We start from the raw sequence: 23,774 nt of genomic DNA on the forward strand, positions 1-23,774 counted from the left end.
TGTCCGACTCTTTGGGACCCCATGGACTGCAGCACGCCAGGCCTCCCTGTCCATCACCACCTCCCTGAGCCTGCTCACACTCATGTCCATCGAGTCGGTGATGCCATCCAACCATCTCATTCTCTGCTGTCCCCTCTTTTCATCTTATCAAGTTTAGCATTAAATATTCTCCTGATTTTTTTTCATTTAATATACTAGCTTTTCCACTTTCTGAAAGCTCTTCAAAAATGTGTTATTGAATAGATATAAGATTCATCATAATGTAATTATTGGGAACTTTCCAAGCAGCCCAGTGGTTAAGACTTTCCACTTCCAGTGCAAAGGCTGCAGGTTCAATCCCTGGCAGTAGAACTAAGATCCCACATGCTATGTAGCGTGGCCAAAAAATTAAAATTGAGTCTTTAAATAAAAATAACAAAAATAACAATGTAACTATTGAACATTTAAGTTGTTTCCAGTTTTTTATTAATGTGGTTTATGGTTCAGTGCAATTCATGTATATAATTCTTTCCATTGATGGTTCTTTCCTTAAAGTATTAATATATTCCAAAAGTTAGAAATATTGAACTAAATGTTTACTTCTTTATTTCTTTTTTAAGACTTTTGATCACAGGGAATTCCCTGGTGGTCCAGTGGTCAGGACTCCAGGCTTCCACTCCAGGAAGCATGGTTTGGTCCCATGGCAGGGAAATAAGATCCTACAAACCATGAGATGCAGCAAAACATAACAAAAGACAGGAAACAGACTCTTTTTTTTTAAGACTCTTAAACACAATTTCTCTTCAGAAAATATACCTGCTACCAGATTTTTGGTTTCCCAACATCCTTGTCATAGTTGGCTTGGTTTCCTACTAAAATAAAAAACTTAGTTTGCATGAAGAGAGAAAAAACCTAGGCACCCTAAAATAAGAATTTTTTGGCTGACTGGACTTATTTCAAGTCAGTGAAGAAAAGTGCTGGGACAATTATGTTGAGTAATTCAGTGTGGGGAGTTCACACTCTCTTAAATCTTTTTTTCTACAAATTCATTAAATTCACTGATTAGTTCTTGTCAACAATTTGTAAATTCCATTTGATTTTCTGCATAGACGATCATGTTGTCTGCAGGTAGTTTTACTTTTTCCTTTCCAATAGAGATGCCTTTTATCAATTGATTTCTCTCCTCATGATGGTTTGGATATTTCTGATTCTTGGCATACTGTTTTCCTTGGGTGATGGGTATATTTTTCCCTAGGTATATTCCACAACTTTTAAAAATGTAATGTTGTTTACTTACCTAGAAACACTTTGATCCTGTTGAGTCTTGCCTTAAGGTTTGATCGGTGGGAGTTTGAGACAAGATCCCTCTGAGTCCTGTATATGATGTCACCTGAATGAAGAGTTTCTACTATGGCTCCAGCAGACTCTCTGCCCATGTGCAGGGTTCTCTCCTCCCTCTGCCGCCCTCTTCTCTCTGGTCTGCCGCCTGCCAGCTCCAATAGCCTGTGCTCTGCAATCCCCCCTCAACACCCAGGGGACCGACAGGACATGGCCTGGGCAGTTTATGTAGACAGCAAGCTGGGGCAGCTGCACAGCTTGTCTCTTCCGTGTCTCAGTTCCCAGAGATCACTGGTGATCCTCCCTGGCCTGATGCACAGGTTTTTCACAGGCTGAGCTTCATATATTTTGGCCACTTTTAAGGGGATCTTTGACCTTTCCTGTTCCTCCATGTGCATGAATAGAGACTGCCGTGACAGAACCCAGAGAGCTCTGACCCTGTGCACTGGAGGGAGACAGGTGCTGCTGCCAGGGATGGTGGCAATGGTCCTGGGGGTGATGGTGATTGAGTATCTCAGCCACCAGCACCCAGCAGCTCTACTGGCTACAGTGATCTTTTCTTTCAAAATGTAAGCCACATATGTCTCCACTATTCAGTTCCTTTCACTGGCTTTATTATCACTCAGAACATAAGGCAGAGGTGCTTATAATGACCAGAAAGGCCCCACATTTTCATCTGTGAACCCCATTGCCTCTGTATCTCCTCTGCTATGCTAACTCTTGTTTAGTCCATGCCGAACACACTGGCCTCTTGGCTGCACCTTCAACATTCCAGGCTTTCTGATGAATTAGTGCTTTTGCATAGTCTGTTCTCCCTGCCTTGACTACACTCTCAAATATAGCTCCTTGCCACCTCAATCTTCTCCAAGTCTGCCCAGGCCTCATCTTCTCACCTGACTGGCTCCTGCCACCACCCTCCCCACAGCCCAGTGGGAAGTCAATCCTCTTCACCCTGATTTTCCCCACACTGTTCAGCCCCTTCTATAATACAGTATAATTTACAAATGACTTAGATCAAGCAGAAGGGACATGTTCCATTAATTGCCCTGCCTTCCAAACAGAGGTCTCCCAGGAAGCTATGTCCGTGTGTGGTGCCAGAGTGGGGTCAGGTTCACAATTGGCCTTGTGGAGTTCCAGTCACTGGCAGCCTTGACTGGAAAGGCCACTCTGTCCCTTAGGCTCTCCAGTGCCCCATCTGCCATCAGTGAATTGCCCATGTGGGAGGGGTCTGTGTCTCAGTTCTGCTCTCTCCCATCGGGCCCCCTGCTCTAGCCTGCATAGTGCCACTCTGTCTCAAAAATATAATTTATAAAAACAAATGGCACAATTAAAATAAAGAAATAATAATAAATGCAATTTCAGGTCAAGAAAATAAACTTGAAAGCTGGAAAATTAGGGAGGTGCCTGGTGGAGTAACAGGCCAGTGCTCAAGGGGCCTGGAGTTCAGAGACCTTCAGGTTAGGTTTCCTGGCCCTTTCATCTCAGGTTAGCCTTCTGGGCCAACATACCCTTCTTTAGATCGGGGGCTAGGTCTGGAGTGTCAGGTAAAACCGTTCGTGGTAATCGGCCTAATTCTTGACCATGGTGAAGACGTTCCCGTGGCTTCTACTCCTTTCCCTCAGCACCAGGATTCCCCTTGGCTGTAGGGTCTGTGTCTTTGGCCTAGTTCCCCCAAACCCAAACCCCGGCTACTCTGGTTGTCCCTGCCTTACATCATGTCCTAGAGACGCTGCTGATCCGGCACCCAGGGCAGCTGGGAGCATCAGCCATGGGGAAAAGAGAGGTGAGGGCACAACAGACCCCTGCTGTTGCTTTTTAATGTCAGTATTGAAGGTCACCTTATCTGCGGTATCTGGCAGGGCCGTTGATTTTACTGCCAACTACTGAGGCTAGTTTCTGACCCAGAAAAAAGACGTGTTTTGGCTGACCGGAAGCAGTGTTGTTGTTACAGCCACCTGCTGAACCACTTGCAGCAAAGAACATGGATGTAGGGCATTCCACGTGAGTCAGGTTAGTCCTGTTGTACTTGAAAATGGCAGGGAAGTCTATTTTCATCACTCAGCCTTCAAAATGTTTTCCAAGCTTTTATCAGAGGTCATTATTTACCTCTGTAAATTATTGTCCTATAAGAGGACACTTAGGTCATGATTCTTACTTATAACTTTTATTAATGCCAGAAATGAAACAGTAAAACCACAGTGAATTTTTCAAAATGGCATGATTTTGTCACATTGACAGTCTCCAGGGCTTGAGACTTCAACATCGTCTCCCGAGGGACACAATCCAACCCACAGCCACCCTCCACCACCTCCCTCTTCACTCTGAGCACAAGCCCTCAGCATGTCCCCTGAGGCCTACACATCTAGCCCCTCCCTGCAAGCTCTCGGGCCCTGTCCCACTGCTCTCCTCTTCACCCACTCTGCTCCAGCCACACTGGTCTCCTCACACTCCCAAACCTCTCTCAAGTCTTCACTCAGTCTTTGCTTCACAACAAAGCCGACCCCAACCACCTGGTTGAAAATGGACTACCACTCCTCCAAGTGCTCCCTCTCTTTTCTCCTGCTGCACATCAGGCCACAGTTCTCACCACCTTCCCATAGGCTACCTAGTGTCATCGTTTTCTTCGTTTCTTGACAGTCTGTCCTGGCTGGACTGGAGCCTCCACGGAGGCCTGGAACAGTGTCCAGGAAAACTTCTTCCTTAAGTTACCAAATAAATAAAGCTACTATAGAAAATGTAAGAAAATATCCTTGTGGGCTAGGAGTAGGTAAGTACTTCCTAAACATTGTTTTAATCCCATAGCAGATTAAATCAAGAATATACTGATATTTATTTTCAATATCCTGCTAATCGTCAAGAAGACAACTACAATTATGATTTGTGAAAATGGGCAAAGAATACAAATAGGCTAGTTACAGAAGAGGAAACCCTCAAAGGTCACAGGATGCGCTAGGAGTAAAGATGGGTCAGTGTACAAGGGAGCAGCCTGGCACGACTGACTCCAGTGAAGCTTGCATATCCCTGAACTCCAGCATTTCTGCTCCTGGGAAATTGTGACCAATCCACTCAGTGGGGGTGTATGAGGGTGTCCTCACAGTGTCATCAGAGCCACCTAGACGTCCCACTGACTCTCCTTCTGCCCTAATGTCAGACCTTCAGCTGGGTCTGGTTAATACATGAGTTTCCACTTGTAGGATGGACAACAGCGGAAGTCAACATGCTAGACCCTTTCTCAGTACCTTCTTTGGTCTTTCCTCCCACATGTCTGACCAAAGTGTCCACACCTACTCATACCCATGTGACACTGGTTCTGCCCTGACATGATTTGTCTCCAGGGATGAGGGTGAAAACCTATTAATATCTTGGAAACCTACAATGAAAACTGTAACAGTATCAGCTCATGGCTCCCCATTTGTAGCACCCACAGGGGAGCTTTCGACAGACAGCTCATTTAGTCGTCTGTAAGTGACTCGAGGCTTTACTTCCCAGTTGCTTTTGTAAAGGATCCCTAGCCCAGCTCTGCACTGCTCTTTACTCAGAGAAGCTGGCCTGCTCTCCTGTTGTCATGCTGACTTTATTCATACGTTTTTGCCTGTGCTTAGTGTTTGTTGATGCCCACCTGCTTTCTCTAGTTGTGGCCAGTGGCATCTACACTCTAGTTACTGAGCACAGACTTCTCATTGCGATGTCTTCACTTACTGCAGAACATGGGCTCTAGAGCACAGGCTCAGTAGTTGTGGGGCATGGGCCCAGTTGCTCCATGGCATGTTGACTCTTTCCAGACCAGGCATCGAAGCAGTGTCCCTTGCACTGACAGGTGTATTCCCACCCACTGAACACCCAGAGGGAAGTCCTCCTCATGTTTTATCTTGCTCTGTCCTGAACTGTAACCACTTCTCTAACCTCCTGGATTAAAAGTATATGTGTATGTGTGTGTGTGTCAATTGTGTCTGACATTTTGCAACCCATGAACTTAACCCCGCTTGGCTCCTCCATCCACGGGATTTTTGAGGCAAGAATACTGGAGCGGGTTCCCATTTTCTTCTCCAGGGGATCTTGCCCACACAGGGAGTGAACCTGTGTCTGTTGAGTCTCTTCCATTGGCAGGCAGATTCTTTACCACTAGTGCCATCTGTCTTTCCAAAGTCTGAAAGAAAGTGTGTGGCTTTACAAATCATGAACTCTTTATTGCCAGATTCTGACTTAAATTGAAGAAAGTGGGGAAAACCATCAGGCCATTCAAGTATGACCTAAATCAAATCTCTTATGATTATACAAAGGAAGTGACAAATAGATTTAAGGGACTAGATCTGATAGACAGAGTGCCTGATGAACTATGGACAGAGGTTCATGACATTGTACAGGGATCAAGACCATCCCCAAGAAAAAGAAATGCAAAAAAGCAAAATGGCTGTCTGAGGAGGCCTTTCAAATAGCTGTGAAAAGAAGATGATGGACAGGGAAGCCTGGCATGCTCGGTTCATGGGGTCGCAAAGAGTCAGACATGACTGAGTGACTGAACTGAACTGACTTACAAATTGAACCACGTGAATCATTTCCTCTACAAGGAGTTCACTGACACCATCCATTCATGCCTGCTTCAAGTCCTTTCCCACTCCTTTCAAACAGGTCCAGCCTACCATCTGCAGCCTTTGACACATCCCCCTTGCGTGTGTTTCAACCTAAGTATCAGCTTTATTGCTGATGAAACTCATTAGGAAGAACATGGCTTGGGCATCTGAGCCAAGTCAAGTTGCTGACTTCCTCCAAACTGGCAGAGACCTGGGGATGGCCGCCCTCAGGGAAACATGGGCCTTGAGGATTGATCCACCTTCCCAGGCTGCTGCCTCCCACAGTCAGCTTCATTGCCTGTCACACACACTCTGACATGTGTGCCAGACCCATTTTCTTCTGTACATATTATCTCTCAGATTTGCTTTCTCATACTGAGTCAGATTATGTGTCACATGCACCCTTTCTGTCATATTCTTATGTCACTCTATGATGCTTTTTCCATCACACTTACTCACTCTCACACCCGATCTCTCCTAGACTCTTTCTCTGACACTCGGTGTGCCACACACTCACTCTGTCATGGTATCTGTGAGAGGGTTAACTTAGCCAGGTTGCTAGGGAGACCAAGGCTCTTTAAGGAGGAGGTGAACATTCTTTCTTTTTCACATTCTTTTTCCTTTGACACGGAGGCCTGGTAGGCAGCAGAATCTCTTGCTCAAGGACATGCTTTTTTTTTTAGCTCAGAACCTATGTTACAGGAGAAGGTCTGGGTAAAACTTCCATGGCCTTGAGCTCTGGGTTAACCCATTTCTTCTGGTTAATATCCTGCTGATGTCATCCTCAGATGTATGCTATGGGAAAGGGTCTGGGCAAAATTTTCATAGACTTGAATCATCCTTTTATCTATTCTCAGCAGCTAGCAGAAAAGTATATAATGCACTGCTTAAACTAGAAAACCACATTCTCTTTCTACCCCATTATTATATCTATGTCAGAAGCTTTTTCTATCAAATTCACTTTAATAAAATTTCTACTACACAAAGCACTGAGTGAAAGAAACCGTGTCTCTTGGTTCTAGAATTAAATGTTCTCCTTGAGAGACCATGAATCCAGTGGCACCATTCACCATTCACTGTACACGTTAATTTATCACCCATCATCTTGGGGGTTTGCTACCGCTATCAGTATCATCGGCACTTTAGTCTCTTCCCGTCACATTCTGTCATTTTAAATTCCTGTCCCAATCACACATTCCCTCTGTCACACTTACTAAAAACCATGCACCTGTCACAGTGGTAAGCTTTCTGAGAAACTCATTCTATCATACAGTGTCTTTCCTTCATACTTCTGTCACTCTCTTGTCACACACATTATTTGTCATTGGCATCATCATTTTCCTTTGCAGATCTCACCATTCACACCCAACTTAAGTCCAGTGCCTGATGGAGCACTACGGTCATCATAGTTTTAAGAAATGCAGAAACCAAAATGCACAAGACTTTGAGCCGCTGGTGTTGGGGAGAGAGTGGGTGTGTGTGATTTGTGTGAAGGAGACCTGCCTCATGAGAGACAGGATACCGACATGGCAATACTCTCTGAAAACTGACTTGATGGACGAACACATGGAAAGCACATGAAACAGTATATCAGTTCAGTTCAGTCACTCAGTCGTGTCCGACTCTGCGACCCCATGAACCGCAGCATGCCAGGCCTCCCTGTCCATCACCAACTGCCGGAGTTTACCCAAACCCATGTCCCTTGAGTCGGTAATGCCATCCAACCATCTCATCCTTTGTCGTCCCCTTCTCCTCCTGCCCTCAATCTTTCCCAGCATCAGGGTCTTTTCAAATGAATCAGCTCTTTGCATCAGGTGGCCAAAGTACTGGAGTTTCAACTTCAACCTCAGTCCATCCAATGAACACCCAGGACTTATCTCCTTTAGGATGGACTGGTTGGATCGCCTTGCAGCCCAAGGGACTCTCAAGAGTCTTCTCCAGCCCGCCTCCGCCGCGGCTCGTGGTCGTCCCGCCATGGCACTGTCGCGGGGGCTGCCCCGGGAGCTGGCTGAGGCCGTGGCCGGGGGCCGGGTCCTGGTGGTGGGGGCGGGCGGCATCGGCTGCGAGCTCCTCAAAAACCTCGTGCTCACTGGCTTCTCCCACATCGACCTGATTGATCTGGATACTATTGATGTCAGCAACCTCAACAGGCAGTTTTTGTTTCAAAAGAAACATGTTGGAAGATCAAAGGCCCAGGTTGCCAAAGAGAGTGTACTGCAGTTTTACCCGAAAGCTAATATCATAGCCTACCATGACAGCATCATGAACCCTGACTATAACGTGGAATTTTTTCGACAATTTATATTGGTTATGAATGCTTTAGATAACAGAGCTGCCCGCAACCATGTTAATAGAATGTGTCTAGCAGCTGATGTCCCTCTTATTGAGAGTGGAACTGCTGGTTATCTTGGGCGAGTAACCACTATCAAAAAGGGTGTGACCGAGTGTTACGAATGTCATCCCAAACCAACCCAGAGAACTTTTCCTGGCTGTACAATTCGTAACACACCTTCAGAACCTATTCATTGCATTGTCTGGGCGAAGTATTTGTTCAACCAGTTGTTTGGAGAAGAAGATGCTGATCAAGAAGTATCTCCTGACAGAGCTGACCCTGAAGCTTCCTGGGAACCAATGGAAGCTGAAGCCAGAGCCAGAGCATCTAGTGAAGATGGTGACATTAAACGTATTTCCACCAAGGAATGGGCTAAATCAACTGGATATGATCCAGTGAAACTTTTTACCAAGCTTTTTAAAGATGATATCAGGGATCTATTGACTATGGACAAACTATGGCGGAAAAGGAAACCTCCAGTTCCATTGGATTGGGCTGAAGTGCAAAGTCAAGGAGAAGAAACCAGTGCATCAGATCAACAAAATGAACCCCAGTTAGGTCTGAAAGACCAGCAGGTTCTAGATGTCAAGAGCTATGCATGTCTTTTTTCAAAGAGCATTGAGACTTTGAGAGTTCATTTAGCAGAAAAGGGGGATGGAGCTGAGCTCATATGGGACAAGGATGACCCATCTGCAATGGATTTTGTCACCTCTGCTGCAAATCTCAGGATGCATATTTTCAGTATGAATATGAAGACCAGATTCGATATCAAATCAATGGCAGGGAACATTATTCCTGCTATCGCTACTACTAATGCAGTGATTGCTGGGTTGATAGTATTGGAAGGACTGAAGATTTTATCAGGAAAAATAGACCAGTGTAGAACAATTTTTTTGAATAAACAACCAAACCCAAGAAAGAAGCTTCTTGTGCCTTGTGCACTGGATGCTCCCAACCCTAACTGTTACGTATGTGCCAGCAAGCCAGAGGTGACTGTGCAGCTGAATGTTCATAAAGTGACTGTTCTCACCTTACGAGATAAGATTGTGAAAGAAAAATTTGCTATGGTAGCACCAGATGTCCAAATTGAAGATGGAAAAGGAACAATCCTAATATCTTCAGAAGAGGGAGAGACAGAAGCTAATAATCACAAGAAATTGTCAGAATTTGGAATTAGAAATGGGAGCCGACTTCAAGCAGATGACTTCCTTCAGGACTACACTTTATTGATCAACATCCTTCATAGTGAAGACCTAGGAAAGGATGTTGAATTTGAAGTTGTTGGTGATGCCCCAGAAAAAGTGGGGCCCAAGCAAGCTGAAGATGCTGCCAAAAGCATAACCAATGGCAGCGACGACGGAGCTCAGCCTTCTACATCCACAGCACAAGAGCAAGATGATGTGCTCATAGTTGATTCGGATGAAGAAGGTCCCTCAAATAATGCTGATATCAGTGAAGACGAAAGAAGTCGCAAGAGGAAGCTAGATGAGAAAGAGAGCGTCAGTGCGAAAAGGTCACGCATAGAGCAGGCAGAGGAGCTTGATGAGGTTATAGCATTAGATTGAACAGAACTGCCTCTGAACGGAACCTCTTACTCCATTAAGGCCTTCTGGGCAGAACCAGGTTATTTGTTACGTCCTTTGTTCCAAAGGGAAAAAATTGACACCAGTGACTTGAAGATGATTCTGCTCCCTTTAAAGCATTCATTTTGCTAGAACTATTAGAAACATTGCAGTGTGCTGTACTGAAAGTAGGAATATAGTTTTAAAACCCTTTGAACAAAGTATGTGCATAACCAGTCCATGAGCTGAAACAACACAATGCATGTTGCCTTTTTAATGTAAATACCCTTAGGTATCATTTAACAGCTTTAAAATATTGTGGTTTAGTAAAGTTGATACCTGGTTATAAATATTATGCCTTTATTTTTGGTTAGAAGAAGAATTATTTTTAGCCTAGATCTAACCATTTTCATACTCTTAACTTACTGAAACAGATTCAAAGAAGTATCAAGTGCTATGCATTGAAACTTGTTTTTAAATGTTAACTGGCACTATGTATATTAATGTAAAACAGTTGTTAATTTACTCAAGTTTTCAGCTTGTACTGCCTGGTATGTCTGTGTAAGAAGCCAATTTTTGTGTATTGTTACAGTTTCAGGTTATTTATATTTGATGTTTTGTAAAACTCAAATACAACTACACTGTACTTGCGGACCAAATAAATGACATCTGCATACTTGTTATACATGCCTGCACAGTTCGTGTTTCTGCTGCCTTACTGGGTTTATACATTGTATTTGCTGCAGGCATACTATATTCTTTCCTTTTAGAAAATTAACTCAGAAATGGATTACCATAGATGAGTACTGTTTACCACAGATGAGTACTTTTAAAAAGACAGCTAGCTTTTAAAGGCATGTTGCTTTTTAAATGATTGTAAACTGTTGGCCTTCTGTTGAGAACATTCAAGTGATCTTTGCTCAGCCCCAGTAACTTGGAGTCGTGGATTTGAGATTCCACATGGCAAGTCTCCTCCACTCTGGGTGTCCCCAGGTCATCCAAGGCCCTTCTTGCATGTACCCTTCCGGGCCCAACTCTGACCAGCACATGTGGCCAGGCCAGGCCGATGGATCAGCACCCACATCTCCTGGACCTCCGAACACCTTGGCCCCTAGGCTGCTCTCCTGCAGATGTGCCTGGAGTTTTCAAATAACAGAAACCCATGAAGCTGTTTTCCCTGTTCTGTACCTCTGCCTTGGTGTTTTTGGCCACAGTCAATGAAATTTCAACTTGGTAATTCATTATGTTGTTCCCCGTTGTGTAATTCTTACTCTGCCATCCAGCTTACGAAGGTTTCATTTTCCTCCAGAAAAGAATTTTTTTTGAAATTACAGAACTGTGTTACAGATAAAAGTGGAATATCCTGAAATACCCTCTCAGAAGCAAATTTTGGTTAACTGGTTGGTCACTGATGGTTATCTCCGGTTTTGAAATTTTGAAATCTGAAGAGTTCTCGAGAGAATCTGAATTTTGGAAGTCTCCCCATTCCTTAAAACCTCATCCACCCTGCCTTTTTCGACACAGTTATCAACAGTGTATTTCCAGCATTTTATGTTCTTTTTTTTTTTTTTTTTCTTATGTGAATGTATAGTGGCATTAAATGCCAGTGTGATTTGTAGAATGTGTTTCTCTCCTGGCAGCGGTTTTCAGTTTTGCAGCAACTCTATTATTACTTTTCCAGCCGTTTCTGTTTTTATAAAAATCTGGGTTTATCAGCAAAGCAGGCATGACCACAGTGGTCTTGTTTAACTAGACTAAGATCCAAACTGCAACTATGTCCCTGGAGTGTGGAGGTACTTTAGATCTGGCCTTTGTATTCATGGTTTTCCCAGGTGAGTCTTCTCAGTTTATGGAGCTGGAAGCAAGGCTCAACAAGCATGTTTCCCCAGCAGCTCCAGCCTGAAACAGTCTGACAAACCATATTCCAGCCTCATTGGGAGCAGTCTGGTGACTCAAGTTTACCTAGACAGTCCCTTCTCCCAAAGATCATGCTGCATACTTGGCAGGTACCATGAAAGGATTCCGTGTTTTAATGAGAGCCTGAACCATTAACGGAATAACTGATCAGGCAAAGATCATCAGTGGATGCAAAACCTAAAAGGCTACTAAGGAGCAGAATCTTTGTGGAGTGCTCAAATGTTGCTATATAAACTTGAAAAGTGTAAAGCTCTTTGTCTTGACAATAGACTGATCTATCATCATTGTAATCAAGTGATCAAACCAGGCATCACTAATGGGACAGCCTGGTATGTGCTTCCTGATAGGAGATGATGATTTGAAGGATCCAACACCTAGGCCCCTCCCCACCCCAAAAAGGTAACTTGAATTTAACATCTAGACTTCCAACCAACAGGAAGCAGAGGAGTAGAGAAGCGAGTTACACATTAAGGGGAAATAATTGGGTGAATATAGAATGTGTGACATTCTAGAACTCAAGTGTAAAATGATTCTTGTGACAATTGGAAATTTGAGAGTGGAACAAATTGGGTGATAATGGATTTCTTAGCTGTGGTATTGTTCTTATAGTTATGTAGGCCATTGTCCTTGAGAGAGATTAGAGATGAAGCTCACAACACCTACAACTTCTAAATGGCTCAGCAAAATAAAAAATACAGGAAGAAAAACAAAATTAACATTGGATTTCAGTGGAGCCTATATATATTGTTTATTGTGCCATCTAACTTTTCTCTGAGAACTTTAATAAAAGTGGAGATATATTTTGTATTTTCCTTTAGTGCCTCTGTGACTTTTTCAAGTTTTCTACTGAGTATATATCCTGTGATTGGAATCAGAAAAGTAATAAAGATTATTAAAAATGCCAGAAAAAAAAGAGTCTTCTCCAACACCACAGTTCAAAAGCATCAGTTCTGTGCTCAGCTTTCTCTATAGTCCAACTCTCACATCCATACATGACTACTGGAAAAATCATAGCCTTGACTAGATGGACCTTTGTTGGCAAAGTAATCTCTCTCCTTTTTAATATGCTGTTTAGGTTGGTCATAACTTTCCTTTCAAGGAGTAAGTGTCTTTTAATTTCATGGCTGCAATCACCATCTGCAGTGATTTTGGAGCCCCCCAAAATAAAGTCAGCCACTGTTTTCACTGTTTCCCCATCTATTTGCCATGAAGTGATGGGACTGGATGCCATGATCTGAATGTTGAGCTTTACGCCAACATTTTCACTCTTCTCTTTCACTTTCATCAAGAGGCTCTGTAATTCTTCTTCACTTTCTGCCATAAGGGTGGTGTCATCTGCATATCTGAGGTTATTGATATTCCTCCCAGCACTCTTGGTTCCAGCTTGTGCTTCCTCCAGCCCAGCATTTCTCATGATGTACTCTGCATATAAGTTCAATCAGCAGGGTGACAATATACAGCCTTGATGTACTCCTTTTCCTATTTGGAACCAGTCTGTTGTTCCATGTCCAGTTGTAACTGTTGCTTCCTGACCTGCATACAGGTTTCTCAAGAGGCAGATTGGGTGGTCTGGCACTCCCATCTCCTTCAGTGTTTTCCACAGTTTATTGTGATCCACATAGTCAAAGGCTTTGGCATAGCCAATACAGTAGAAATAGATGTTTTTCTGAAACTCTCTTGCTTTTTTGATGATCTAGCGGATGTTGGCAATTTGATCTCTGGTTCCTCTGCCTTTTCTAAACCCAGCTTGAACATCCGGAAGTTCAGCGTATGGACTGTAAGAAGTATTAGCTCTCACTACAGATGAAGAGCACAGGTACGGATGTGGAGTGGGCAGAGGGAGGACGCTGGTGGGTCGTTTGGCTTAGCCCCTTGCCCTCTAGTCCATTTTAGGTCTAGTGAGCTCCCTTCTACAGCATGACTATTCTTACAAATGTCCCCCCAACCTGACAGAGGGCCCCTGAGGGAGAGATGTGTCCAGGTTCCCTGCTTAGACTGGAAACAGTCACATGCCCTGAGGAGCGGGGCAGGGTCTTTTTGAGCACGCACACTGAGGAGCAGCCCCAACACTGAAGAGTGGAGCGCCACCCAGAGGCCTCACGGTTGAGCCATTTACCAGGTTTCTGGCCTGAGGCAGGGTTGACTTAGAAAGCCCAGACCACGTGGGTGTGTGCCTGCGCACGCACATTGGGGCGACATGGCTCAGGAACACGCGAAACTTCAGCAGGGGGCGCCCACTGCCCTAGAGCCTGCATTCATGGCGGGAACCAATGATTGGTGGGAACTGATCGTGAGGCAGGACCAGGGTGTGTGTGCGCAGGCGCTCTGCCGATCAGGTCGCATTACAGGGCTGGGATTTGTAGAGACGGTTCAGTCTTTCCCACCGCTGAGGGAGGAGGAGAGCGGTTCAAGATGGAGTCCGAGGCACACGGTGGAGGAGCCATGAGGGCAGCCGATGAAGACGCAGGCGCCGTGGCCTCTGCAGCAGGCACAGCACATGGCCCCCAAGGTGTGCCGGGTGGTGCTGGTGGCCACGATGGCTCTGGCCACCCAGCTGGCCGTCGAGAAGTCCCCGCCGGCTCCAGCGACATGGCTGATTCCAGAGACCCCAGCACTGCCGGAGAGTCAGGTGGCGCAGCCGCTGCCATTCCGCAGATCCCGGGGGCACGTCACGTTCCAGGGCCTGGTGGAGATGCTGCACCCGGAGCCGGAGTTCTGAGTACCCGAGTCTACCACTTGTATCCTATTCCAGGAGCCCCAGCGGGCCAAGCAGCCACAGAGGTCGGGGTGTGGGCTAGGGGTGGTTTGGGGGGATGCAGGCAATGGGGCTTAAACTGTAGGAGGAGGGTAATCTGGGAGGCTGGAGGGTATGGGTCAGGGGTTGTCTGGCTGCCAGGGTATGGTGGTGAGGGAAAGCAACCCGAAAGGATCCAGAGGGTCGGGAGGTGATAACCAGGGTGTCCAGTGGCGGCCTTGTAGGAGAAGGTGGGTCTCCGTGAGCAGGGAACCTGACTTACAGGCAAAATGACTAGTGTGAATGGTACCTTAACCGTATCTCCACCAGCAGCCTCGCAGTGCCTTTCTCATCACATGCGGAGGCGGACAATGCCCGCCACCTCCTGACTCGACGTACTCAGCTAAGATTGCCGGTTCGGAGGGACCTCTACCTTAGTGGCCGCATGTTGGTTCTGTCAGTACTAAAGGGAGCTGGGGCGAGGGAGGGAGTGGTGAGTGGTGACCAGTCTAAGCTCGGGAAGAGCCATAATGGAGGGTTAAGCCTAGAGGAAAAGTGTGGTGCTCTGGGCTTGTTGGTGTGCGGGGACAGAGGGAGGACATACTCCTCTTCCTCCTTCTCCGCAGGAATTTGAATTTCATTTTCCTTCCCTTTTAGCCGATTGACTGCTGAAGACCCTGGCCTCCTCCAGACGACCGTCGCCTTCTTTCAGGAGCAGCTTTCCCTGGTGATGCAGACCGTGGAGCATTCTGGGCCCCCCCTTTTCGATCAGTCTCGGAACAGGAGAGGGCCTTAAACCTAGCCTATGTGCCCTAGCCTCAAGTGTCCTTCCCGAGGGCATTGCTTTCTGCAGCAGTTTAATGGGGCTTCACCTTGTGCCTGTGCTGCTGTTTGGGGGCTCAATGTCCACACAGTTTTTTGGTGATTGTTAACTGCAGAAAATAAAACTGAGCTACTATGCTGTCTCTGACATTAGTTTTAGTTTGTTCACTTCTGAATACTGTGTTCATCTTCAGGTTGGAAGGGAGATTCTGAGATCCCAATATTCAAGGAGTACAACATAAGTGAAGACAATGTAAGAAATGGGGGAATAAGAATGTTGTGTACTGCCATTCAGTATTGATTTTGGAATATTTTGTCAGTTTTATAGTTACATTTATATATTAAGATATAATACCAGAACGTTGTTGTTGTTGTTCAGTCTCTGACTTGTGTCCAACTCTTTGCAACCCCATGGACTGTAGCAAACCAGGCTCTGTGTCCCTGTTGTATCTTGGAGTTTGCCCAAGTTCATGTCCACTGAGTGTGTTATGCTGTCAAACCATGTAATCCTCTGTCCTCCCATTCTCCTTTTGCCTTCAATCTCTCCCAACATCAGGGTCTTTTCCAGTGAGTCAGCTTTTCACATCTGCCGGCAAAAGTGTTGAAGCTTCAGCTTCAGCATCAGTCCTTCCAATGAAAATTCAAGACTGATTTCCTTTAGGATTGACTGGTTTGATTTTGCAGTCCAAGGCACTGTCAAGAGTATCCTTGTATCCTGAAACCATGCTAAACTCATTAGTTAATTATAATAGCTCTTTTGTAGATCCCATTGACCTTCCTACATAGACAATCATTTTGTCTGTAAATAAATACACATTTACTTCTTCCTTTCCAACTGATGCATTTCAACTGATTTCTGTTAAAATGAACTCTCCAACACTTTGGCCACCTGACGCGAAGAGCTGATTCATGTGAAAAGACCTTGATGCTGGGAGAGATTGAAGGCAGGAGGAGAAGGGAATGACAAAAGACGAGATGGTTAGATGGCATCATGACTCCTCGGACATGAGTTTGAGCAAGTTCTGGGAGATGGTGAAGGACAGGGAACACTAGTGAGAAGCAGTCCATAGGGTCGCAAAGAGTTAAACTCAACTGAGCAGCTGAACAACAGCACACTGATTTCTGTTATAATGGATTGGAGTTTCCTGCTTCTTTGCCTCCTGATAATTTGACATTTGATGCTAAGCATTATCAAATTTCCCTTGCATGCTTGATATTTTTCTATTCCTAAAAGTATTCTTGAGCTTTATTCTGAAATCATGTTAAGATGCTTGGAAGCAGTTTGATCCTTTTGGGTCTTACTTTTTTTTTTTTTTTTATCTTCCAAGCTAGGAACTTTTTAATTGTTTTTTAAATAAAAAGGGACACCATTAATACTTGTTCAAAGAAAAAGAAAGTAAAAGTCGCTCAGTCGTGTCTGACTGATTGGCTCTGTAGGACTAGAGCCGATCTTAGTGTAGGATGAACTTAATTAACTGAAATAGTCAATGTCTGAGAAGGCTGTAGTTGGAAACAAAGACTCCTTTTAAAAATTTTATTCATGAAAATTGTTTATTTTTGGCTTTGCCACCTCTTGTTATCTGTGTGCAGGTTTTCTGTGCTTGCAGCCAATGGGGGCTACTCTCTAATTGCAGTGCTCAGGCTTCTCCTGTGTTGGAGCATGGACTCTAGATCAGGGTGAGCTCAGTAGATGTGGCACATGGGCTTAGTTGAGCCAGGCGTGTGCTGTCTTCTTGGCCCAGGGATCAAACCCGTGTGCCCTGCATTGGCAGGCAGATTGTTAACCACTGGACCACCACAGAAGACAAAACAAGGAGTCCTATACAGTATCAGAGTGATAGTAAAATCTCTCTGGACATTTGATTGGCACTTTCTATTACAAGATGCTCATATCCTTTGACCCAGTTTTGGGAATCTATTGTAGGAAATTTCTTGTATATGTGAGCAAGGCAGAATCAACCACAGGATTAATCACTGCACTGTTTGTCATTGTGAAAAATTGGTAGAATGCAAATCCAGGGGGAAACATTGACTAAATCATGGTAATTCCATCCTGCTGGAATAATATATGGCAATCAGAGAGCAAACCAGAGAGCTGTGAACTAATATGGAAAGAAATGAAAGCAAACTGTAGAATTCTGGGTCTGGCATATTCCTGTCTTTCAGGACTTTCTGAACATATGAACATGTGGGACAATGCTGAGTATAACCACCCAGAATAAGTGCCTCCCCCTCCAATGTCATCACCAGACATTAGGGAGAATCATTTCAGTATTTAGATTTCCATGTTGCTTAGCTATCTTCATAAAGAATCATGACTTTTGAAATGATGTTGCTTTGGAATAGAGTGGTTTGCTCCATTTCCCCATTGAAAAAAAGCACTTACTTAGAAACTCTAATTCAGCAAAGGTCTGTGAGGGGGCATTGTGAAGAGGACATCCCCAAGAAGTGGATGTGGAACCCCAGCATCAGAGGATGGAAGCTGATGGGAGGGTCAGAAGCAGGGCTGATGCTCACATTAAAGAAGAATCTTTCCTACCTTGGTTTTAAAAAAAAAAAAATATTAGAAATTGATTTTTAATTTGATGAAAAGTCTATACCACCATCAAGGACATCTATGGGTTTTTTCACCTGGCATCCATTTCCTTCTCTTGGTTCTGGTATCCTCCTGTCACCCTGGGAAATCACCCCTTTCTTTTTCTCTCGCCCATTATGATTATGATAGAGTTGACTTCACCTCCAATTCCAGGAGTGGGCATGTGGCTCAGGCCTGAACTATCAGAGCACTTCTTTCCTCCAGCTGTGGTGATCCCATCCAACCAGTGACACTTTGGGAGTTGTAGGGGAGGCAGGCTGGCAAGGGACAGAGGGGGAGCTGGAGCGAGAAGGCAGATCTCAGGGAACCAAATGTTGGATCCAGCCTTGCCTGAAGAAAGAAACTACCTCTATATCTTGTAGTTACACAGACCCAGAGACTCTCCCTGTGACTTAAACCAAGGTGATTATTTTGTATTCATTTGTTCCTTTTTTCACTTGCAATAGCAAAGTCTTTATTATTGAATTGAGGTAGCACAGTTTTATTTATTACTTAATTTTCTTGCTAAGGGATTGTCTCTTAGGTGAGAAACCACCAAGCCATATTGCTAGGAAAGGAGACAAATGAGAGTTTTTGTGGGTAAATCGCCAAAAAGGGAGGGGAGGGTTTACAACAGGCAGCTGGAGAAAAGGGCAAAAGCTGCAGAAGGGGCACTGGGGATAGCCCTTTCTAGGCAATGCTCCCCAAACTGGCAGAGAACGGTGAAGTCAGTTCACCAGGGGGATGGGACTCTCATCTGATTCTCCCTCAGCCAGGAAACTTGGAATCATTCAGCTACTTTGATCCCATACATGGACTGCTGAAGCTGCTAGGTTGCTTTAAAACCTGTCCGGTCCTGTAATTATTCAGTTCCAAATCCTCCAGCGGGCTCCCTCTCAAGAGTTCAAGCCACAGCCTTTCAGTGGACTGTAAAGACCTATGTGGTCCAGCCTGCATCTTTTCTTGTTTCATAACTTCCCTTTCCAGTATCCCTTTGCCTAGTTGGATCCAGACACACAGGGAACCTTGCCCTTTATGAAACATCATGGTACATTTAATAAAACTTGTCATACACAAATTTGTGTGTGAAAACAATGGGAGAAATTGAAGGAAACCTAAAAATATAGAGACACATCACATGCATATTCTTCAATCATGTCTGATGAGAAGATATTGTTCAGGGATCAGTTTCCCCCAAACACATCTATAGAGTCCATGAAAATGGCAGGAAATATTTTTGGAGAAATTGATGAGCTGATTTCTTAAACAAATTCTTACTTTCTTTTTTTCACTGCATCCGGTCTTATTTGGGGAAAGTGGAAACTTCATTGTGTCCCGTGGGATCTTTTGTTGCAGTGCACAGACACTCCAGACACAAAGCCCAGTCTCAGTAGTTGCTCCACTGCATGTAGGATCTTAGTTCCCTGACCAGAGATTGAAGCGACGGCCCCTGCATTGTGAGGCAGGTTCATTTTTAAAAGATTCATTTGTTTGTTTGTTTATGTAATTTTGGCTTGTCTGGGTCTTTGCTGCTGCACACATGGGGTCTTTTTAGTTGTGGTAAGTGGGGGCTACACTCTAGTTACAGGAGATAAGCTTCTCATTGCGATAACTTCTTTTGTTGTGGAGAACAGGCTCTAGGCGCTCCAGCTTTAGTAGTTGCAGCTGGTGGGCTCTAGAGCACAGGATCAGCAGTTGTGGTGCTCTGGCTTAGTGGCCTTTCAGCTTGTGGGATCTTCCAGGAGCAGAGGTCAAACCTGTGTTCCCTGCATTGGCATGTAGAATATCAACCACTGGACAACCAGAGAAGGCCCTGATGAGCTGATATTGAAATTTATGTGAGAACACAACCCTGACGATAGCCTAAAGAATTGTAACTATGCAAAAATAAAGAGACTAACACAGCCTAATTTCATAGCTTACTCTACATGTCCAGTACTGGAGCTGTGGATCCATGGGACAGGACTGACAATCCAGAAGCATTTCCAGACATATATGTGTGGTCAATGGATATTCAGTAGAGGAGTTTAGATAATTCAATGGAGGGAGGATAGTCTTTTTTTGAACAAGTGGTTGTGGAATAGCCATATGGGAAAAAAACAAACCTGTATTTCCTTGTGTACTTACCTTCCATCATTCACAAAGACGTTTAGACCAGTGTAGAACAATTTTTTTGAATAAACAACCAAACCCAAGAAAGAAGCTTCTTGTGCCTTGTGCACTGGATGCTCCCAACCCTAACTGTTACGTATGTGCCAGCAAGCCAGAGGTGACTGTGCAGCTGAATGTTCATAAAGTGACTGTTCTCACCTTACGAGATAAGATTGTGAAAGAAAAATTTGCTATGGTAGCACCAGATGTCCAAATTGAAGATGGAAAAGGAACAATCCTAATATCTTCAGAAGAGGGAGAGACAGAAGCTAATAATCACAAGAAATTGTCAGAATTTGGAATTAGAAATGGGAGCCGACTTCAAGCAGATGACTTCCTTCAGGACTACACTTTATTGATCAACATCCTTCATAGTGAAGACCTAGGAAAGGATGTTGAATTTGAAGTTGTTGGTGATGCCCCAGAAAAAGTGGGGCCCAAGCAAGCTGAAGATGCTGCCAAAAGCATAACCAATGGCAGCGACGACGGAGCTCAGCCTTCTACGTCCACAGCACAAGAGCAAGATGATGTGCTCATAGTTGATTCGGATGAAGAAGGTCCCTCAAATAATGCTGATATCAGTGAAGACGAAAGAAGTCGCAAGAGGAAGCTAGATGAGAAAGAGAGCGTCAGTGCGAAAAGGTCACGCATAGAGCAGGCAGAGGAGCTTGATGAGGTTATAGCATTAGATTGAACAGAACTGCCTCTGAACGGAACCTCTTACTCCATTAAGGCCTTCTGGGCAGAACCAGGTTATTTGTTACGTCCTTTGTTCCAAAGGGAAAAAATTGACACCAGTGACTTGAAGATGATTCTGCTCCCTTTAAAGCATTCATTTTGCTAGAACTATTAGAAACATTGCAGTGTGCTGTACTGAAAGTAGGAATATAGTTTTAAAACCCTTTGAACAAAGTATGTGCATAACCAGTCCATGAGCTGAAACAACACAATGCATGTTGCCTTTTTAATGTAAATACCCTTAGGTATCATTTAACAGCTTTAAAATATTGTGGTTTAGTAAAGTTGATACCTGGTTATAAATATTATGCCTTTATTTTTGGTTAGAAGAAGAATTATTTTTAGCCTAGATCTAACCATTTTCATACTCTTAACTTACTGAAACAGATTCAAAGAAGTATCAAGTGCTATGCATTGAAACTTGTTTTTAAATGTTAACTGGCACTATGTATATTAATGTAAAACAGTTGTTGATTTACTCAAGTTTTCAGCTTGTACTGCCTGGTATAAGAAGGCAATTTTTGTGTATTGTTACAGTTTCAGGTTATTTATATTTGATGTTTTGTAAAACTCAAATACAACTACACTGTACTTGCGGACCAAATAAATGACATCTGCATACTTGTTATACATGCCTGCACAGTTCATATTTCTGCTGCCTTACTGGGTTTATACATTGTATTTGCTGCAGGCATACTATATTCTTTCCTTTTAGAAAATTAACTCAGAAATGGATTACCATAGATGAGTACTGTTTACCACAGATGAGTACTTTTAAAAAGACAGCTAGCTTTTAAAGGCATGTTGCTTTTTAAATGATTGTAAACGGTTGGCCTTCTGTTGAGAACATTCAAGTGATCTTTGCTCAGCCCCAGTAACTTGGAGTCGTGGATTTGAGATTCCACATGGCAGGTCTCCTCCACTCTGGGTGTCCCCAGGTCATCCAAGGCCCTTCTTGCATGTACCCTTCCGGGCCCAACTCTGACCAGCACATGTGGCCAGGCCAGGCCGATGGATCAACACCCACATCTCCTGGACCTCCGAACACCTTGGCCCCTAGGCTGCTCTCCTGCAGATGTGCCTGGAGTTTTCAAATAACAGAAAACCATGAAGCTGTTTTCCCTGTTCTGTACCTCTGTCTTGGTGTTTTTGGCCACAGTCAATGAAATTTCAACTTGGTAATTCATTATGTTGTTCCCCGTTGTGTAATTCTTACTCTGCCATCCAGCTTGCGAAGGTTTCATTTTCCTCCAGAAAAGAATTTTTTTTGAAATTACAGAACTGTGTTACAGATAAAAGTGGAATATCCTGAAATACCCTCTCAGAAGCAAATTTTGGTTAACTGGTTGGTCACTGATGGTTATCTCCGGTTTTGAAATTTTGAAATCTGAAGAGTTCTCGAGAGAATCTGAATTTTGGAAGTCTCCCCATTCCTTAAAACCTCATCCACCCTGCCTTTTTCGACACAGTTATCAACAGTGTATTTCCAGCATTTTATGTTCTTTTTTTTTTTTTTTTTCTTATGTGAATGTATAGTGGCATTAAATGCCAGTGTGATTTGTAGAATGTGTTTCTCTCCTGGCAGCGGTTTTCAGTTTTGCAGCAACTCTATTATTACTTTTCCAGCCGTTTCTGTTTTTATAAAAATCTGGGTTTATCAGCAAAGCAGGCATGACCACAGTGGTCTTGTTTAACTAGACTAAGATCCAAACTGCAACTATGTCCCTGGAGTGTGGAGGTACTTTAGATCTGGCCTTTGTATTCATGGTTTTCCCAGGTGAGTCTTCTCAGTTTATGGAGCTGGAAGCAAGGCTCAACAAGCATGTTTCCCCAGCAGCTCCAGCCTGAAACAGTCTGACAAACCATATTCCAGCCTCATTGGGAGCAGTCTGGTGACTCAAGTTTACCTAGACAGTCCCTTCTCCCAAAGATCATGCTGCATACTTGGCAGGTACCATGAAAGGATTCCGTGTTTTAATGAGAGCCTGAACCATTAACGGAATAACTGATCAGGCAAAGATCATCAGTGGATGCAAAACCTAAAAGGCTACTAAGGAGCAGAATCTTTGTGGAGTGCTCAAATGTTGCTATATAAACTTGAAAAGTGTAAAGCTCTTTGTCTTGACAATAGACTGATCTATCATCATTGTAATCAAGTGATCAAACCAGGCATCACTAATGGGACAGCCTGGTATGTGCTTCCTGATAGGAGATGATGATTTGAAGGATCCAACACCTAGGCCCCTCCCCACCCCAAAAAGGTAACTTGAATTTAACATCTAGACTTCCAACCAACAGGAAGCAGAGGAGTAGAGAAGCGAGTTACACATTAAGGGGAAATAATTGGGTGAATATAGAATGTGTGACATTCTAGAACTCAAGTGTAAAATGATTCTTGTGACAATTGGAAATTTGAGAGTGGAACAAATTGGGTGATAATGGATTTCTTAGCTGTGGTATTGTTCTTATAGTTATGTAGGCCATTGTCCTTGAGAGAGATTAGAGATGAAGCTCACAACACCTACAACTTCTAAATGGCTCAGCAAAATAAAAAATACAGGAAGAAAAACAAAATTAACATTGGATTTCAGTGGAGCCTATATATATTGTTTATTGTGCCATCTAACTTTTCTCTGAGAACTTTAATAAAAGTGGAGATATATTTTGTATTTTCCTTTAGTGCCTCTGTGACTTTTTCAAGTTTTCTACTGAGTATATATCCTGTGATTGGAATCAGAAAAGTAATAAAGATTATTAAAAATGCCAGAAAAAAAAGAGTCTTCTCCAACACCACAGTTCAAAAGCATCAGTTCTGTGCTCAGCTTTCTCTATAGTCCAACTCTCACATCCACACATGACTACTGGAAAAACCATAGCCTTGACTAGATGGACCTTTGTTGGCAAAGTAATCTCTCTCCTTTTTAATATGCTGTTTAGGTTGGTCATAACTTTCCTTTCAAGGAGTAAGTGTCTTTTAATTTCATGGCTGCAATCACCATCTGCAGTGATTTTGGAGCCCCCCAAAATAAAGTCAGCCACTGTTTTCACTGTTTCC

General features: G+C 43.8%; 2 protein-coding genes and 1 pseudogene across 3 annotated transcripts; 2 read left to right on the top strand and 1 right to left on the bottom strand.

Annotated features, from left to right (window-relative positions):
• The window catches only part of LOC122435794, a 115,295-nt pseudogene that overhangs the window by 24,638 nt on the left and 66,883 nt on the right, over nt 1–23,774 (bottom strand).
• On the top strand, nt 7,837–10,032 carry LOC122434971 (SUMO-activating enzyme subunit 2-like). Its single transcript, XM_043458788.1, has one exon. The coding sequence runs from the start codon at nt 7,863–7,865 to the stop codon at nt 9,783–9,785; it is 1,923 nt and encodes a 640-aa protein (XP_043314723.1). The 5' UTR covers nt 7,837–7,862; the 3' UTR covers nt 9,786–10,032.
• Nucleotides 14,045–15,403, top strand: LOC122434978 (EKC/KEOPS complex subunit LAGE3-like). Of its 2 annotated transcripts, none has more exons than XM_043458797.1 (3): nt 14,045–14,437; nt 14,764–14,889; nt 15,091–15,403. In XM_043458797.1, exons 1-3 carry the CDS (start codon nt 14,112–14,114, stop codon nt 15,227–15,229), a joined length of 591 nt encoding a protein of 196 aa, XP_043314732.1. In that variant the 5' UTR covers nt 14,045–14,111; the 3' UTR covers nt 15,230–15,403. The 2 variants fall into 2 exon arrangements, with proteins under 2 accessions (XP_043314732.1, XP_043314733.1); XM_043458798.1 differs by having other exon boundaries at nt 14,764–14,880.

Source organism: Cervus canadensis, chromosome X (assembly GCF_019320065.1).
Source record: "Cervus canadensis isolate Bull #8, Minnesota chromosome X, ASM1932006v1, whole genome shotgun sequence".
Classification (NCBI taxonomy): domain Eukaryota; kingdom Metazoa; phylum Chordata; class Mammalia; order Artiodactyla; family Cervidae; genus Cervus; species Cervus canadensis.

Coding starts and splice junctions, on each gene's coding strand:
- LOC122434971 (XM_043458788.1), top strand. CDS start 7,863: ATGGCACTGTCGCGGGGGCTGCCCCGGGAGCTGGCTGAGGCCGTGGCC.
- LOC122434978 (XM_043458797.1), top strand. CDS start 14,112: ATGGAGTCCGAGGCACACGGTGGAGGAGCCATGAGGGCAGCCGATGAA. Junction 14,438..14,763: donor AGTACCCGAGTCTACCACTT/GTATCCTATTCC, acceptor TATCTCCACCAG/CAGCCTCGCAGTGCCTTTCT. Junction 14,890..15,090: donor AGTGGCCGCATGTTGGTTCT/GTCAGTACTAAA, acceptor CTTCCCTTTTAG/CCGATTGACTGCTGAAGACC.